The sequence below is a fragment of the Cydia amplana genome, chromosome 26 (genome assembly GCF_948474715.1).
Source record: "Cydia amplana chromosome 26, ilCydAmpl1.1, whole genome shotgun sequence".
NCBI lineage: Eukaryota > Metazoa > Arthropoda > Insecta > Lepidoptera > Tortricidae > Cydia > Cydia amplana.
In genome coordinates, this window is record NC_086094.1 from 2,246,975 (window position 1) to 2,262,725 (window position 15,751).

General features: G+C 37.1%; 1 protein-coding gene across 2 annotated transcripts in view; it reads right to left on the bottom strand.

Annotated features, from left to right (window-relative positions):
• The window catches only part of LOC134660153 (BCL2/adenovirus E1B 19 kDa protein-interacting protein 3), a 52,006-nt gene that overhangs the window by 10,726 nt on the left and 25,529 nt on the right, over window positions 1–15,751 (bottom strand). Inside the window, exon 1 of one of the 2 annotated variants that reach the window (XM_063515878.1) lies at window positions 8,097–8,262. The exons of the other annotated variant lie outside the window; for it this stretch is intronic. Within the exon in view, the coding sequence (XP_063371948.1) occupies window positions 8,097–8,130 (34 nt within the window). The 5' untranslated portion in view covers window positions 8,131–8,262. Of the gene's footprint in view, window positions 1–8,096; window positions 8,263–15,751 lie in introns of those variants that run through there. 2 annotated transcript variants of the gene reach the window in all.

Genomic DNA, 15,751 nt, shown 5'->3' on the forward strand with positions numbered 1-15,751 from the left:
GCGCGACAGAATGAAGCTGACGTTCGTACAATACACTTTATACACTTAATATAAATGTAATTAATTAGATATATATCAATATAATGAAATAACAAAAGATTCATGTTTTTTTACATATAGCTGGTCAACCAAATCTTGTCAGTAAAATAAAGGCGCGAAATTCAAATTTTCTATGGGACGATATCCTTTCGCGCCTACATTTTTCAAATTTGCCGCCTTTTTCTACTGTCAAGATCTGGTTGACCATGTATAATTATATGTTCTGAAAATTAATTTTATTAATTTTAATAATACAATTTCTCTTCAATTGGCATAATGCTGACAACAGTGACAACAGAATCCACATTGAAAAAAATGGCAATTAAAAGTAAAACTTTTTTTATTCCCTTCCCGCCTTTTTTATTCAACATTTAAAGTGATTTATGTTTGTAAGTAATTGCCAAGAAAGCATAAGTTATTAAATAAAAATGAGTGATTCAGACGATTTTGGAGTTAATTTAACGCCACCAGATATCAAAGTAAAGGCATCCGTTGTAAGTGACAGGGCTATAACCGCGAAAATCGAATTTCGCAAATTGCGGGCATTTTTCTCTGTCACTCTAATTACGCCTGCATTGGAGTAAAAGAGAAAGATCCCCGCAATTTGCGAATTTCGGTTTTGGCGGTAGCCCCTCAGTATATTACCGGAAAAATCGAAAGCTCGGTACTCGTGCAAAATGACATACTTCTCGCACTTATATCGAAAACTACTATTTTTTGCCATTTTTTATATTGTGATCTTTTTTGCCACTTTTGTGTTATTTGTACTCAAATTCACGAGCTCTTTCGATCCTAATGAGATAAAATACCTCAATTCATGCTCAATTCACTCTTATCGTGCCTTCTAAAAATTTACGATACAAGTTGCATTGCAATAACTATAAAAAAGTAACTGATTTGACTAGTACGAAAATACCCTATTGTAACAATACGATGCGACGTTGTCGAGTTAAACTGGACTCGCTTCGCAGTAACTCATAGCAGTTTGGCAACGTCGCGTCGTGCTTTTATTTTTAAGCAACAGATTTGTACATGATTTGTACCATCTTAGTACCTATACATACAAAGATATGTTTTCATAACGTTCCTTTTCAACTTCTCCCATGGCAAAACCCGTACCTATCAAACCTGAAATTATTATACAAAAGCATTTAATGTTTGTTTTAATAAACTTTTTCTGTTATAATTAGAATAAATATATCTAATTTTGCGTATATTGACCAGGCAGGTGTTTGTATCACTAATTATGTGACCTATAAGTATAGACAGACAACAGCGTGCACAGAAACGTCAAAAACGGCATCAAGTAATGATTATTGCTATTTTAAAATTAGTCCCCTACTTCAGGGTAATGTTATACGCCTGTTCCTTAAAAAAGCTGAGGGCCTACCGCGAACCACGTTCGACGTGTTGCCTCCCCGTCACACTTACGTACGAATTTACAAGTGCGACAGAGAGGCAACACGTCGAACGTGGTTCGCGGTAGGCCCTCAGAAATGGACACTGAGGCATAATTATCATTATTTTGGAATTTAAGTACTATATAATATTATTTGTAGTCTTTTGGAATATCATATTTTATTTGAACTAATAATATTGTATAATAATAAATCATAAAAGCTCTATTTAGGGACAAGAAAGAACTTTCAACGGCAACACTAAAAATAAACTGTCAAATAGTCAAGTCGCCACAAAGCGGCACCGCGTTTGTTGCCTTTGCGTTGTTTCTGTTTATACAAACTTATTAATTTCATATTATAGCTTCATTTGAACTATAGTACAAGTACGTGAATAGAATACCTAGACGTGTCTTGCTTGGTGCAGTTGCGTAGGTATGCTAAAAGGAAAGTTGGAAGACCGATGTGGCGCTTTAAAGACTGTGCTAAGCGTGACATGTGCCCAAAATGTGGGAGGTCGTGCCGCTCACGCATCGGCCTCCACAATCACCAAACCCGTTGTCTAAACAGCAATGCATAAATCGTCTGCAATAGACGAAAAGACCTGTGATGATGACGTGAATTGCCGATGTAGTAACGGAACACTACTAATGGTAAAACCTACATATTAATCTGACAGTGTCTACTGTTTGCCAATAAATGATAAAATTGATAAAAAATTAACACTTCAGGTAAGTTTGTTTTGAATACAAAGGTTAATTAAATAATTTATCACCACACCAACTGGTAAAGGCCCCCTTGATTGTTCAAATACTAATGAGAAAATTGCATTTTTCCCACATGTGGGGCAAAGTAATCAGATCTAAATTTTGAGTTTCCTTATGTTAGCTGGTAGAATTTACTTTTAAATGATGATTTTGAATTATAAATTCTTTATAATGTTCATGTGGATTTGATTTTTTTGGTATTTTATAGTTGGTATTTTCCCTGCGTTGTGCGATAAATTCTGTGTTTCATTAGGTGGCAATGTTTGTTTAACCCTCGTGCCTTGAATTCTCACAACGCTCAAGATTCCACTTCTCGAACCACTCGCTACGCTCATAGTTCAAATCTTCTGCTTGGAATCAACATTAGCATGAGCGGTTAAACAACTGCTTTGCCCCCTTGCCCACTAATAACTATTGTCAAGTTTTATTTTAACCCCCCATGCTAATATTGATACCCGAGCAAGCAAAAGATTCCAAAGTATTTAGAGTTAGAGCAAGAAAGAAGAAAGGTACGTCATAATTTCAAAGATGTTTGACATTTAAAATAACACATGTACTGCGCAGGCGATCAATATCGCTGCATACTTTTCTTGGTCTAAATCTATACAATGGTTAGTGTTTGCAAACAGACTCCAATGTGAAGGCAATGTGTATTAAACTTTATTGTGATATTATTACATTTTATATATAAAAAATATGTTTCTGATTTCAGGACCCAGCCTCTAGCCACTAGAAGTTACAATGTATGCAACAAGAGAGTGAAGATGAAATAGTCAATGCATCTCTGTACAGTCGCCATCAGATATATCGGAACGGCCAAGGTGTTCACAATATCTGAACACGCACTCTAACGCCCTGACAATAGAGGCGTGTTCAGATATTTGTGAGCGCCTTGGCCGCTCCGATATATCTGATGGCGACTGTACCACAAGTAAAATATTTTGAGTGGAAGATGGTTGAGATTGATTCCTGTTTCAACGGACAGACACATGCTATGAAGATTCTTTTAAAAATAATAAAATACAATTAATAAATTCAATGTTTAACATGATAGTGACTTTATTTTGTCTACCCACTAACAACCAATTTGTTCAATGCTGGCGGGCAATGGCGGTAAACTTAAATATTTGATGTGGTATGAAGCTAAATGTTTTGAACATAATGGCAAGCCACTAAAAAGTTTTAATCCTAGATTAGCCATTAAACTGTGGCTACCAGTCTGATTTGTTAATTGTTATATAAGTACAGTCAGCGTCATATAGTAGGTAGCATCCAAAGTATTCAAATAGTTCGGTACACCATATTATTTGTATGGCGTACTGAACTATTTGAATACTTTGGATGCGACCTACTATACGACGCTGACTGTACTTAATTTAAATATATATAAATTGTATATTATTTCTACGGCCTCCTAGCTAGTCAGTAGTGACAGTGACCCTGCTCTGCTATGTGCTATGAAGTAGGAGGTCCTGGGTTCAAATCCTCATAGGAAATTTATTTGTTTTTTAATTGTGTGTGTATATATTAATGGTCTATATCTATTCCCATCTGTCCACACCTCTTGTATGGCGGCGGGGACAAATGGGCCACCACCATGGGACACCATATTAATACACTTTTAGGGGGATCCGAACCTAGGACTTCCAGCTTTGATATGATCATAAAATATAAGATATGTATGTATTTACATTTACACATTGTATTATTGCTCTCATACATATAGGGATATTTTTTTAAATGTCGGATGTCTCTTCTCTTTTGAGCATGAATAGAAGCAGGGGATAACTGACAGAACGGGATAGTCTTATGTATCTTTCAGTAGGAGTAGCAGCGAAAGCGCTATTATTGTTTGTCCTTGTCACAGTCTCACATCTTGTTTTATTCCCCACCGTAAATTGACCACCGTGATTGGTCGAATTCATTTGTTGCCCACCATAACAAATAAATTCGACCAATCATAGCGGCGCAATGCGACGCTATGATTGGTCGAATTTACATGTTTTGTCCCTCACGGAGGCACGCGTACACCACTTCTATAGGATGCTACCTTCTATGCTTTTGAGCAAGTTTTTGTCACCTGCCCTGCTATTCTAACTGCTCAAGAATTTACAATGTTTTGTTACCAAGTAGGTCGATTAGTGTAAGACTGTCCTAAAATATATGTATAGCTATATGAGGACAATTTTGTAATGCGTAAGGTTAAGTAAATTAATATACAAACAGCAACACTCCTAACTGTACATCGGTACATAATAATAAATAATAATAAATATTAATGGACATTTTTTTACACAAATTGACTAAGCCCCACAGTACAGTTAACACTTAACAGTGTGGCTGATGATACCATGTAGGTTTAATATATTTTAATTATTATCACGTTTCTAAGAACAATAGTACATTATTGTCGAGGTTCGGAAGTAGCTACTTGCAAGCTGAGGATTCGTTTTAAACGGACGACCTTGGGAGTCCGTTTAATTGAATCCGAAGCCAGCAAGTAGCCTTCCAGCCGAGTCATATATAGTGCTTTTCTCAAAAATGGTGCAAGAGATATTTTACAGAAGCAACGTTCTAATTTTCACAGAGAAAAGTAAACCATTAAAAAGATTTGCTTGCCGCCTTTAAAAAAAATAGAACTGTATTTTTCTGCTGAAAATACGCCAACGTATTTGAGACACCTAAATAGTCGCGGTACCAACATTATATTAATAATAAGTGCTGATCATCTGTTTGGCTGTTTAATGGACCTATGCCTTCATTTGATATGGCCATTTAAAGTTTTAAAAAGTTTGGAACTCGTTTAATAATGGAATTTGTATGCAACATTGCAGTCCCGAAATCGAGACTGCAATGTTTTTAACTTTTTAATTTTTAGAATGACCATAAACTACACACTTCGCGACCTATTTTTTAACCGGCAACGTCGACTTTGCCGTCCATTTTTGAGAAAAATTATATTATTTATTACTTAATAATGTTGATATGTTGTCTGTGATATGATCATAAAGTATGAGGATTTACTACAGTGACATCTATTGATAGTCTTTCTCAAACAATCGAGCTATTTAGTGTGTTACAACGGCAAGAAACTAACTGTCTAGTAATGCGATAGATGGCGCTTAGAATAGTTCATGCCATTATTTATTTATTTTTTTCTGCGTCGATTTACTATGTGTAAATGGATGTTTTAAAAGGTTTTTGTTGTAATATGCTAAATAAATTAGAACTATACATGTTAATTTAAAAATTGGCAAGATTTGAAATAACACAAATATATATTTAGGCCCAATGGTGCTCTGAGTGACATCTCTTGAATTTTTGTGGAACTAAGCGAGGCTTGTATGGGCCGATTACTCTATACTATACTTACTTTATGGCGTGGGGGAATGGGCCTTCCGCCCACGGGCTCACAATTAGGAAGGCCTCTACTTTGCTACCTTGGAAAACACATTGAAAACGGCCTGCAGATGTGGTTTTCGCCCACGGCTAGATTGGTTCACGCTACGCCACTCTCGGAGTTATCAAGAGTTATAGGGTGGAATCACATCTGTGCATCGAGCCGCATTTTATATATGAGAAATTGCTCGTTAGTATGAAGATGCGTACGCATGCTTTCAGCTTTCCGATGCGTACGCATCTTCATACTAACGAGCGATTTCTCATATATAAAATGCGGCTCGATGCTGACAGATGTGATTTCACCCATAAGCTGATTTTTGTGTTTTCTTTAGGTCTGTTTAGAAGTAGAAGTAATTAGAATTCACCAGTCCTTTAAAATACTGGTGGTCAGTGACCCCCAATTTTTCTAGACAAGTAATTGAATGAGGGTCGACATAACGCAAACCAAACATCACATATTCAGCATACTGTCTAAATGACAGACATCGCAGACATTTTATCGAAAAAGCAATACCAGGGGAGCATGGGTTATCAAGCGACGCTATCAGCTAGGCACAAAGTGTGTGCATGATTTTAGACTCGGTACTTCGGACTAGGAAGTTTGAATTTACTAGCTTTGACCTTTTGAAGTTCAACATTGCGTCGCTGCGTGCGTGTGGGCTCAGTTTTTCCCTGCCTGTAAGCGGCCCACTGATTAACAGTCCGCCGGACGATATCGGCCTGTCAGTTAGAATAAAAAGTTGACGGTTCCGAACAACTGACAGGCCGATGTCGTCCGGCGGACTGGTAATCAGTGGGCCCCTTTAGGTCCGCGGCCGGTACAGACGGACTGCAAACTGCAACCCAACTGCAACTTGTATGGGAAGTTGGGAACTGTACGCAAACGTTGCAGTTGGCGTGCAGTTCCCATACAAATTGCAGTCGGGTTACAGGACGTCTGTATCGGCCCTTAGTGATACATCAATATATTCAATTCAAACATACAAGCCAGTATACCTGGCGCCTATTTCTCAAACGATATTAGACTAATATTATTAGTCCACGAACTGTCAAATCGTACGGGTTACCATGGCAACATAGTAATAATATTAGACTAATACCGTTCCAGAAATAGGCCCCTGATGCTACTCATTTATCAGTGTATTTGTATGCGTCAGTTTGCGGTTTGTTAACGTATAAATAACTCTACCTATTTATTTCTTATTTATCGTTTAAAATGTTTAAATTTATAATTAAATACACACACACGTCAAATATACACAGAACGTTAACCACCGCTGCCTATGTCTGTGGGAATGTGTGTTCCAGCGTCCATTTTCCAATCGTCTTATCCTGAGTGACATCATAGCACATCATAGACTACTTACGTTTTAACTTTAAAAATGGATTTTGCAAAAAACCCAAGCCGATAGTTTTTCAAACACTTTGCCTGTTATTATCTGAAATATCACACGTTTTTTCTAATAATTACGTTTCATATTGTTTACGCTAGATTATGATCGCGAATACAGCTACAAATGGCGAACCGGATGCAGTAAAATCGACTCACGCGCACCGGAAGCGGCCATCTTTAATTGCTCGCTGTTTACTGTTGTGGTGGTGCATTCGTAATTGATTAATCATTGTGATAATGTAGCTGTTATCTTATATTTTCACTTATGAATACATATACAACACACGTGCATTTTTCCTATGAATACGAAAAACAATATTTCCTTTATCTCGGGGGTATCTCGACGATTTAAGGTAGTTTTCTGGATTGGACAAAAAAATATATTTATAACCGTTTCCGGGCATTTTTCTCTGTCGCTCTAATTACGCCTTCATTGGAGCAAAAGAGAAAGATCCCCGCAATTTGCGAACTTCGGTTTTCGCGGTTATAGCCCAGCAGTTTGAAGAGCATCAGCGTTCTTATCCAAAATAATGTAAGGTTTTTATGTGCGTAGGACTTTTTAATTTTTTTAATTTAATAGTTATTTGATGATAACTTTTTATGGGATACTTGGCGGAGGAAAGCACATGATCGGGAACTTTGGAGGTACCTTGGGGGAGGCCTATGCTGGAAAGCAAGACAATCTTGACTCCGATGTCTGACAGCGTAAATATAGTAATCGCTTTATTTGTATTTTTTTTTCAAGTTAAGAGAGAAATAAGATGTTTCTATTATATTTTGTAAAACTAGTTGATAAGATTGTTAAATAAATAGGCTTATTGAATTGAATTGAATTGAACTTTTTATGATGTTGACAAAGATTCGTTAAAAATGGGAGGGATGGTCCTGGACACATCAAGCTTCTTAAGTACTAAGTATATAAGTTTGAGAACGTATTTCATTTTATAAACATATCAATACATACAGTTCTACAATCCGTAGCGCATTCCGTACAACGCATTTCATACAATTTATACAATGCACCGACTATCATTGAAAATCAAACAAAGACGTAAACAAACAGCACGTGTAAACAAAAGTAAACAATAATAAACAAACCGAGGTCGTCTGTGCAGGTCTTTGGCTCGAGCATGGTCGTAAAAATAGATTGTCTGTATGTATAATATCAATATCACTTATTGCGTAGTACGTTCACTTTTACGTTGCACTCACTTCACTCGCGCGCGCTCAGTTTGAGCGACTTAGCGAGACTGACTGAGAGTCAAAACTTAAGGCACTGCTGGAGCGTAATTCCTATTGATAACAGAGAGTAATCAGAGTCTAACGCTCATGCAACCATTTTTTAAGGAGCTCAAAACAACACTCGCGTGCGCTCAGTTTGAGCGACGATGCAAGACTGAGTGGTGAGTGAGACTTTAAACTGAGTCACTTGGACGTAATTACAATTGCTTACACAATTTTTTAACTATTTTTTACGGAGTTCGAAACAATACACTCGCGTACGCTCGATTCGGTTTGAGCGACGACTGGCATAAGTGGCTGGTGATTTGCTCTTTTTGAGTGGCTGGAAAATTGGAGATTTGTCTCGCACCGTCCAAAAGAGCCCTAATTGATTAGTTGTGCGTTCAATCAACCGGTACGTAGTGCGCGTCAAAACATATCCACAGTCCACAGATATACCTAATTGGGTTCTTCTTTTTGAATTAATAGGCAAGCGGAAATCGATATCTAATTATCTATAGACGCCCCACTCCCAAGCACATGCATTCACTTTTTTAGCATTCCACGGGCTGTTGTCACAAAAAAAGCGCACAGCAATTCTTCGGAAAATTCGCGTTTGAGCGACAACGGTAGACAATTCATGGCATGCCGCTTTTACAAGATTTACAGGCTGAGAACAATTGAAAACAGAAGGGGAAACATGTTTGGGCACCTGATACGGCATGATACTTACATAAAGTCTATAATTGAATGACGAATAGAAAAAAAGAGGCAGAGGAAGACCGAGACGTGCGTTTTTGGACCAGGCAAAAGAGAAAATCAAGGTAGAGCTCAAAACAGTGGCAGAGAGAACGGAATAGCGGTTACTCCAGTCTCCAAGAGCCGGGCTCTTAAGAATTATGATGATGATGACAGAGATAGGAACTTTACTTAAGAATGTTTACGAATTATCAGGAGCATTTCCCGAGAAGGTCAACTTATGCCGGTGATATGGAAAGCGGTACGGATAATAGAGCGTAGCGAACATCAGTAAGGTTTGCGATGTAAACAAAGGAGTGATAGTCTTTGTTATTGACGGGACGGTTACGACACGACTTCTTGTTTACATCGGACAGGTTAATCTACCAATAGATATGCAGTTATGTTGACACATGTTATATAGGGCATATTTATACAGACTTTTTAAAATCGAGAAGTTTTCTATACGAAAACAAGGCAATAAGTTGTTAATGTTATACAGGTATTAACTTTATTCGACGTAAATATTAACATCCAAACTGGACTGGATGGAAAGAATAATTTTCTAGTGATCTTATCAAATTTAAGAACAGCCGGGCTAGCACATGATTGGCGCGACAGTATCTCGCTATATATGTAAGAAAAAGACGGGTATCACCAATCATATGCTAGGCCTACAGAGCAGTATATACATTTTTTTTAGTCTTCAGATTCGAAATTTCATTATATTTACCAATTTTCTAACGCCTTACATCATAAGCTTTCAGTTGATACCAAAATTATCAGATTCGGGTTCGGGTATCGAATTACAAAGATATTGAATGCGGACGAAAAAATTCAAAGTGATGCAATACTTTTGCACGCGTGTATGTTCAGTTAAAGTACCCGTGACAAATAAAGGAGTAAAAACATCGTAATCGTGCTGTGTAAAGATTAATTAACATATATAATTTGAACGCTGTTTAACGTACAGGAGCATCCAACATCGTCCTGACATTTTCTATTTACATAAACGGATGTTTATCATGAGTAAAACGATGGTTTTTGCGTTCAGTCTATTAGCTATGCTGGTGGTAGGACAAATACAAGCGACGCCAACGCACGACGTGGTGAAAATATGAACTTTCGGCGGACGACATCTTCATACTATTTGGCAGCTGCCGACTGCCAAATAAGCAATATGTCCCTCACCTATAAGAGCCACCAAGAGCGTCGGCGTCTAGTCAACTCTATGGCTGCTGCTCGACGCAACGTTGGCGCAACTGCACTGCGACGTCATTTTCCATAGCGCTGACTATACACCGACGCTCAAAAGACGCTAGTGTGTGGTGGCACTTAGGGCGGCGCCAGACAGATAGACAGGAAACAGACTAGATAGACGATAAGCCCCAATTGACGGCTGATATAAGCCAGATACATATAGTTTGTCTCAACAAACCAGTTTCGAGAAATATATTGACGTATGTCACTTGCAGCGGTTAAACGAAGTTTTCAAAAGGCTACAGGAGGCCGAATTGGTGTTAAAAAAAGGCACGTGCTCGTTCTTCTAAAACGCCGCTTCTTATTTAAATTAGCAACCGACCGTGTGCGTGTATCATTGTCTGAGTCCTAACCTTAAACCTAACATATTTATATACCTTCATCTAATATCTACATTTTAACCAGTGTGTAACCGCCATACGATAAATAAATAAAATCGCTGTAAACCCACAGAATTTAACCCATTATTTACAAGTATCTGAAAGATTATTTGTTTCAAATGACTACAAATGTATAGAGGTTCTATCAGCAAAAAATCATAGGAAATAACGAAATGAGAGTGCGATTACGGCCTCGATTTCACTTTTTACCCGATTAGTTTAATTATATCAATTAAAATCCGGTTCGTGTACTACGCTTTTACAAGAAATTACTAATAGTGTTTCAAGGGGAATGTTTATGTATAATTTATTAACCCGTGCGAAGCCGAACGGGGCGCTAGTTACATATAATGTATTGTTAGAAAACAGCAGTATTTATACAAAAGCTATTGTTGTATTTTATGACTAAGTGTAAAATAACGCTAAAAGCATTCTCATTGCATGCCTGGACTTGTTTTAGCCGATGACTCATATATTTTTGTTTTGATTTCTTTGTGTATCTTCCCCTTTCTTGTTACAATCTACTTTTAAATTACTTCAATATCTGGGAGACCGAGCTTTGCTCGGAAAACATATGTATAAAAACTCAAAAATGCGCGTTTTCTCGGAGATAAGTTATAAATAAAACCGTTTTCTCAGAGATAAGTTACAAATATGACAGACAGACTCAGACGGACAGCAGTCTTATAGGGCTACCATCAGTTTGGCACTGACATAAACGCTGTCGAGAACGTAATTTACTTTCTATACATCTCGATCTTACTCGCATATTAGTGCAAACGAGATGTATAGAAAGTAAATTACGTTCTCGATAGCGTAAATGTCAGTTTTGATACTGTCAGTGACTCATGGTACGGGCTTTAGTAATAACAAATAATAAAAGTAACGGGACCCGTTTTTAACCTTTGGGTACGGAACCCTAAAAACATGTACGAATCCTCGCACTCGGTTTTTCGATTAATTATTTAATGATGTATATTCCAGATCAATTAAAAACTTGAAACTAGCAGATTAAAATGCGACGTTGCCAGTTCAGTTCGGGGACAGTCTTGTATAAATTATTGGATAAATAGTCTGAGTAAACTGCCACTAATCGCGTGACCTCCAAATGATATGTCAATAATTTGGTATCGGGTCTGGGTCTGCAAATAATAAGGCGATTAATATGTAGTACTTGGAACCTGAAGATACAGTCAAATAATTTAATTTCCTACCCATTTTGTACTTGGTCACAGTGACAATAACATGAAGTATAGTGACTATCATATTGATTGTCACTGTGATAACGTACGAAATGGGTCGGAAATTAAATTCTTGAATGTACATAAGGATTATTTAGGTGTATTCAGAAAAAAACAATTAATTGTAATAAAAAGTGTCCCGTTTTCCATATAAAATCATAAAGTAAGTATAGTATAGAGTAATCGGCCCATACAAACCTCGCTTAGTTCCACAAAAATTCAAGAGATGTCACTCAGAGCACCATTGGGCCTAAATATATATTTGTGTTATTTCAAATCTTGCCAATTTTTAAATTAACATGTATAGTTCTAATTTATTTAGCATATTACAACAAAAACCTTTTAAAACATCCATTTACACATAGTAAATCGACGCAGAAAAAAATAAATAAATAATGGCATGAACTATTCTAAGCGCCATCTATCGCATTACTAGACAGTTAGTTTCTTGCCGTTGTAACACACTAAATAGCTCGATTGTTTGAGAAAGACTATCAATAGATGTCACTGTAGTAAATCCTCATACTTTATGATCATATCACAGACAACATATCAACATTATTAAGTAATAAATAATATAATTTTTCTCAAAAATGGACGGCAAAGTCGACGTTGCCGGTTAAAAAATAGGTCGCGAAGTGTGTAGTTTATGGTCATTCTAAAAATTAAAAAGTTAAAAACATTGCAGTCTCGATTTCGGGACTGCAATGTTGCATACAAATTCCATTATTAAACGAGTTCCAAACTTTTTAAAACTTTAAATGGCCATATCAAATGAAGGCATAGGTCCATTAAACAGCCAAACAGATGATCAGCACTTATTATTAATATAATGTTGGTACCGCGACTATTTAGGTGTCTCAAATACGTTGGCGTATTTTCAGCAGAAAAATACACTTCTATTTTTTTTAAAGGCGGCAAGCAAATCTTTTTAATGGTTTTACTTTTCTCTGTGAAAATTAGAACGTTGCTTCTGTAAAATATCTCTTGCACCATTTTTGAGAAAAGCACTATATATGACTCGGCTGGAAGGCTACTTGCTGGCTTCGGATTCAATTAAACGGACTCCCAAGGTCGTCCGTTTAAAACGAATCCTCAGCTTGCAAGTAGCTACTTCCGAACCTCGACAATAATGTACTATTGTTCTTAGAAACGTGATAATAATTAAAATATATTAAACCTACATGGTATCATCAGCCACACTGTTAAGTGTTAACTGTACCGATGTACAGTTAGGAGTGTTGCTGTTTGTATATTAATTTACTTAACCTTACGCATTACAAAATTGTCCTCATATAGCTATACATATATTTTAGGACAGTCTTACACTAATCGACCTACTTGGTAACAAAACATTGTAAATTCTTGAGCAGTTTGAATAGCAGGGCAGGTGACAGGTGAAGGTAGCATCCTATAGAAGTGGTGTACGCGTACCTCCGTGAGGGACAAAACATGTAAATTCGACCAATCATAGCGTCGCATTGCGCCGCTATGATTGGTCGAATTTATTTGTTATGGTGGGCAACAAATGAATTCGACCAATCACGGTGGTCAATTTACGGTGGGGAATAAAACAAGATGTGAGACTGTGACAAGGACAAACAATAATAGCGCTTTCGCTGCTACTCCTACTGAAAGATACATAAGACTATCCCGTTCTGTCAGTTATCCCCTGCTTCTATTCATGCTCAAAAGAGAAGAGACATCCGACATTTTAAAAAATATCCCTATATGTATGAGAGCAATAATACAATGTGTAAATGTAAATACATACATATCTTATATGATCATATCAAAGCTGGAAGTCCTAGGTTCGGATCCCCCTAAAAGTGTATTAATATGGTGTCCCATGGTGGTGGCCCATTTGTCCCCGCCGCCATACAAGAGGTGTGGACAGATGGGAATAGATATAGACCATTAATATATACACACACAATTAAAAAACAAATAAATGTCCTATGTGGATTTGAACCCAGGACCTCCTACTTCATAGCACATAGCAGAGCAGGGTCACTGTCACTACTGACTAGCTAGGAGGCCGTAGAAATAATATACAATTTATATATATTTAAATTAAGTACAGTCAGCGTCGTATAGTAGGTCGCATCCAAAGTATTCAAATAGTTCAGTACGCCATACAAATAATATGGTGTACCGAACTATTTGAATACTTTGGATGCTACCTACTATATGACGCTGACTGTACTTATATAACAATTAACAAATCAGACTGGTAGCCACAGTTTAATGGCTAATCTAGGATTAAAACTTTTTAGTGGCTTGCCATTATGTTCAAAACATTTAGCTTCATACCACATCAAATATTTAAGTTTACCGCCATTGCCCGCCAGCATTGAACAAATTGGTTGTTAGTGGGTAGACAAAATAAAGTCACTATCATGTTAAACATTGAATTTATTAATTGTATTTTATTATTTTTAAGAGAATCTTCATAGCATGTGTCTGTCCGTTGAAACAGGAATCAATCTCAACCATCTTCCACTCAAAATATTTTACTTGTGGTACAGTCGCCATCAGATATATCGGAGCGGCCAAGGCGCTCACAAATATCTGAACACGCCTCTATTGTCAGGGCGTTAGAGTGCGTGTTCAGATATTGTGAACACCTTGGCCGTTCCGATATATCTGATGGCGACTGTACAGAGATGCATTGACTATTTCATCTTCACTCTCTTGTTGCATACATTGTAACTTCTAGTGGCTAGAGGCTGGGTCCTGAAATCAGAAACATATTTTTTATATATAAAATGTAATAATATCACAATAAAGTTTAATACACATTGCCTTCACATTGGAGTCTGTTTGCAAACACTAACCATTGTATAGATTTAGACCAAGAAAAGTATGCAGCGATATTGATCGCCTGCGCAGTACATGTGTTATTTTAAATGTCAAACGTCTTTGAAATTATGACGTATCTTTCTTCTTTCTTGCTCTAACTCCAAATACTTTGGAATCTTTCACTTGCTCGGGTATCAATATTAGCATGGGGGGTTAAAATAAAACTTGACAATAGTTATTAGTGGGCAAGGGGGCAAAGCAGTTGTTTAACCGCTCATGCTAATGTTGATTCCAGAGCAAGCAGAAGATTTGAACTATGAGCGTAGCGAGTGGTTCGAGAAGTGGAATCTTGAGCGTTGTGAGAATTCAAGGCACGAGGGTTAAACAAACATTGCCACCTAATAAAACACAGAATTTATCACCATGCCAACGCAGGGAAAATACCAACTATAAAATACCAAAAAAATCAAATCCACATGAACATTATAAAGAATTTATAATTCAAAATCATCATTTAAAAGTAAATTCTACCAGCTAACATAAGGAAACTCAAAATTTAGATCTGATTACTTTGCCCCACATGTGGGAAAAATGCAATTTTCTCATTAGTATTTGAACAATCAAGGGGGCCTTTACCAGTTGGTGTGGTGATAAATTATTTAATTAACCTTTGTATTCAAAACAAACTTACCTGAAGTATTAATTTTTTATCATTTATTGGCAAACAGTAGACACTGTCAGATTAATATGTAGGTTTTACCATTAGTAGTGTTCCGTTACTACATCGGCAATTCACGTCATCATCACAGGTCTTTTCGTCTATTGCAGACGATTTATGCATTGCTGTTTAGACAACGGGTTTGGTGATTGTGGAGGCCGATGCGTGAGCGGCACGACCTCCCACATTTTGGGCACATGTCACGCTTAGCACAGTCTTTAAAGCGCCACATCGGTCTTCCAACTTTCCTTTTAGCATACCTACGCAACTGCACCAAGCAAGACACGTCTAGGTATTCTATTCACGTACTTGTACTATAGTTCAAATGAAGCTATAATATGAAATTAATAAGTTTGTATAAACAGAAACAAAGCAAAGGCAACAAACGCGGTG